The sequence below is a fragment of the Eurypyga helias genome, unplaced genomic scaffold (assembly GCF_000690775.1).
Source record: "Eurypyga helias isolate BGI_N326 unplaced genomic scaffold, ASM69077v1 scaffold6794, whole genome shotgun sequence".
In the NCBI taxonomy this organism is placed as follows: Eukaryota; Metazoa; Chordata; class Aves; order Eurypygiformes; family Eurypygidae; genus Eurypyga; species Eurypyga helias.
In genome coordinates, this window is record NW_010244254.1 from 1 (window position 1) to 3635 (window position 3635).

The 3635-nt window shown below is 43.3% G+C and overlaps 1 protein-coding gene across 1 annotated transcript; it reads left to right on the top strand.

Moving 5' to 3' along the window:
- Positions 1–288: 288 nt before the first annotated feature.
- Positions 289–2001, top strand: LOC104508154 (ester hydrolase C11orf54-like; the record flags this gene model as incomplete). The annotated part of the gene is made up of 3 exons (XM_010149679.1): positions 289–465; positions 1144–1293; positions 1885–2001. Coding segments are annotated over 3 exons (444 nt in total), but the record flags the coding sequence as incomplete, so codon positions are not given.
- Positions 2002–3635: the final 1634 nt, after the last annotated feature.

Here is a 3635-nt window from a genome sequence, read left to right on the forward strand (position 1 = left end):
ATTCTGTGATTCTATGATTAAGTTTGGACCACTATAATACTGGTTGTTCGTGTACAGTGAGTAGGTACTACGTGGAATTCCAGTACTTGCATGCAGGCCACAGATCTCAATGGTTAGACCTTTTTTTTTCCTTTTTTTTAGCATTCATCTTAATGTAATATTAAATTTAACTCTCCAGAGGTAGCTTAAATTGTGTTTATGCTGTGTTATAAAAGTTCTGTTCATTTGACTAACTCTTACGTGTTCTTATTGACTTATTTGACTTACTCTTACATGTTCTTTTCTCAGCTTATCCCTATTGTTGAAACTAAGAGTGAGAAAAAGAATGCTGTAAATGGGAGCTACATTGCTCAGATAAATCCTGCAGATAAAGGGTGCCTGCTTGAGAAGTACAGCAGTAAATACACTGACTGCGAGTTTGGGCTGTTGGCCAACCTTTATGCCAGTGAGGGCCAACCTGGTAAGGTACGCACTTGGATCAAAGGTGACTTGGCTTGTAGAGCTTTGTGACCGAAGGGAAACTCGTGTTTCGGTGTTCTCACGGAAGGTTTCTGTGATAGTAGTAAAATAGTAATTCCATGGAAGAATATTCAAATGTGAGGAACTGATGCTGGTGAACAAGAGGAAGAATTGGTGGAGACAGGCATCTGAATTTTTGAGGGATAAGTATTAGTTTACTAAAACTTTTACATCATAAATCATCCACCCAAACCCGTTCCAAGCTAGCAGTGATTTAAGTATAAATCAGGTCTAGGCACTTGTCTGGATTTTTTGTAGAAGTGCTTCCCCCAACACAGCTAGCACAAAGCAGTGTTGGCAGAGCCATCAAAAACTACTGAGCAGTCTTTCCTCTTTCCAAGAGTTTCTTTAAAATGGAGTTGAAGCCAGCTGGTGGGTAGAAAAGGGTTGCTTATACCATTTTCTGGTGTGTGAGTAAATGAGTTGCTGCCCAGCAGCCTTCGCAGGCAAAGCCATCCCTGAACAGAAAGTCAGGATGCAAGGGAAAGAAGGATGCAAGGGAAACTCACATTTTCAAAGAGTCATCTTGGGTTATAAGCTTGGAATAATTTCAGAGAAGCTTTCACTAACCTTTGCGGACTGTAGCAGTGGGAGACTCGGTGACAAATTAACCTTATTCTCCAGGTCATTGAAGTGAAAGCCAATGGAAGAACTGGGGAACTCAACTTTGTGTCTTGTCTGAGACAAATTTTAGAGAAACACTATGGAGAAAAGCCAGTTGGGATGGGTGGTACCTTTATCATTCAGAAGGGGAAAGCAAAGATTCACATTATGGTAAGTTGGTCTCAATTCACAGAACTTTCTTCATCCTTCTGAAAACAGAAGTATACATCAGGGTGTAACATCTTAGTGCCTTGACTTTGGTTTGCACTTTTAAATGTATCCATGAACTGCTAGTATAAACAGTGCAATAAAGTAAGGAGCTGACATTATGAAACTGAGGTTACAAAACCAGTGATGCTGTATTACTTGGCCTTAACGCCAATTTCTTTTGAAATCCGTGGGTAGCTAAAGAAATGTAGAACTATTGTAAAATGAATTGAAATTAAATACATGAACTGAGATGACACTTGTAAGAAGCAACAGATTTTTTTCTTTTTTTGAAATAACTGAGCTTCTAAAATATAGCAGGAGGAGGATCTTCAGAGGTTCTCCCACTACCTGTGCGATGAAAGCAGCAATATTCTGGTCACTTCTGTTGCTGGCAGAATCACAGCAGTGGGCACTGGTAAGCTGCTTTTAGGCAAGAAGGGATGTTTTCAACAGAATAGAGGAGAGGGGAATAATGAAAGGAAGTTGCTAGAGAAACTGTGTCTTGATACGAGTGTCTTCCTTTCACTTATAAAGCTTTTACTTTTGTTTTAGCCTCCAGAATTTTCTGCCTGTCCTCTGAACACCGATGAGGATGTGAATAACTGGCTCAAATTCTTTGAAATGAAGGCTCCACTGATTTGCCAGCCAGTAATAGTTTCCAGAGATCCAGTGAGTCTCTTTCTCATTTCTAGTTGTTCTAGACTGAGACTTTTAATGAATTTTGTCTTGAATGTGATTTTCCTTTCAAGAACAGGAGTGCGTATATGTTGTGTTAATCTTTTCCAGAGGTGATGTAATGAAATAGAAGCTTCTCAGTTGTGTCACTGGTTTGAACTGACGCTGAGTCAATCAGTTCCAAAGCCTGTTCATAATGAATTGAACTTGATGGCTTGGTTCCAGTTGCAAGTGTTTGCATCCCAAACCCAACAGCATGGTTTGCATTTGCTGCTGGCCACAGCAGGAGTAATGTCAAGAGCGCAGGAGCTCGTTCAGCCCTATGTTCCTGTAGTTCACTTTCGTAAGAACTGTCTTTGCTGATGCTGTGTCGCAGTGTGTGCAGCACGTGTCTCTTAATTGTTGATGCAAACTAAACGCTGCAAAGCCTCCTGCTAGGTGGTTTTCTAGCATCTTTCACAAGCACTGCATTCAGCAGCAAAAACTTCAGGATAAAAAAGAATCTGGTTTCAAAAGCCATTAAGATGTTTGTCACTAGGAATATTATTTATTTAGAAGTAACCAGGAAACCATAGATGAAAATGACTGTTTTACAAATAGCAGTGCAGTCATAAATAATATAAAACTTATATTCTTCCAGAGTTAAATGAGATCTGCTGTAGTTTTGAGTATGTTCAAGGATATGACTTTATTGTGTCATGGCAGCCTTTGGCCTAAGGCTGAATGGTGAGTGTCTTCCCAGAATCAGCTGATGAGTACTTGGAAAACAGCCATCAACCACTGCTCCATTCACAACCAGTGCCATTGGGGTAGTGGGTGCAGCTGGGTTACTCCTGTCTGTGTCCACTGCAAGCTTGACAGCATTCAGCCGAGCCTACGGTTGTGGGAATGTTTGAGTGTCACTACAGAGACGGCAGTAGGAGATGGCGTTTAAACGCTGTAGCGTTTCTCATCAGTATCCTTTTGCAGCCTAGAAAACCAATTGCATCCTGGGCTGCATAAAAAGTGTGGTGAGCAGGTCAAGGGAGGTGATTGTCCCCCTTGGGAGACTCCACCTAGAGAGCTGCATCCAGCTCTGAGGCCCCAAGAAAGTCACGGACTGTTAGAGTGGGTCCAGAGGAGGCCACGAAGATGCTCAGAGGGCTGGAGCAGCTCTGCTATGGGGACAGGCTGAGAGAGTTGGGCTTGTTCAGCCTGGAGAAGAGAAGGCTCTGGGGAGACCTTGGTGTGGCCTTTCAATATATAAAGGGGGCTGCTAAGAAAGATGGTGGAGATACTTCTTACCAGGGCCTGTGGGAGTCACAGGACATGGTTTTAAACTGAAAGAGGGTGGATTTAGATTGGACATTTTTGACTATGAGGGTGGTGAGGCATTGGAACAGGTTGCCCAGAGAAGTTGTGGATGCCCCATCCCTGGAGGCCAGGCTGGATGAGGCTTTGAGCAAACTGGTTCAGTGGAAGGTGTCCCTGCCTGTGGCAGGGGGGGGGGGCTTTGGTGGGGTTTTAACCCCACCTAGAGTGCTGTGTCCAGCTGTGGAGCCCCCGACATCAGAAGGGTATAGACTGGTTGGAGCAAGGTGGGTCCAGGCCACGAAGATGCTCAGAGGGCTGGAGCAGCTCTGCTATGG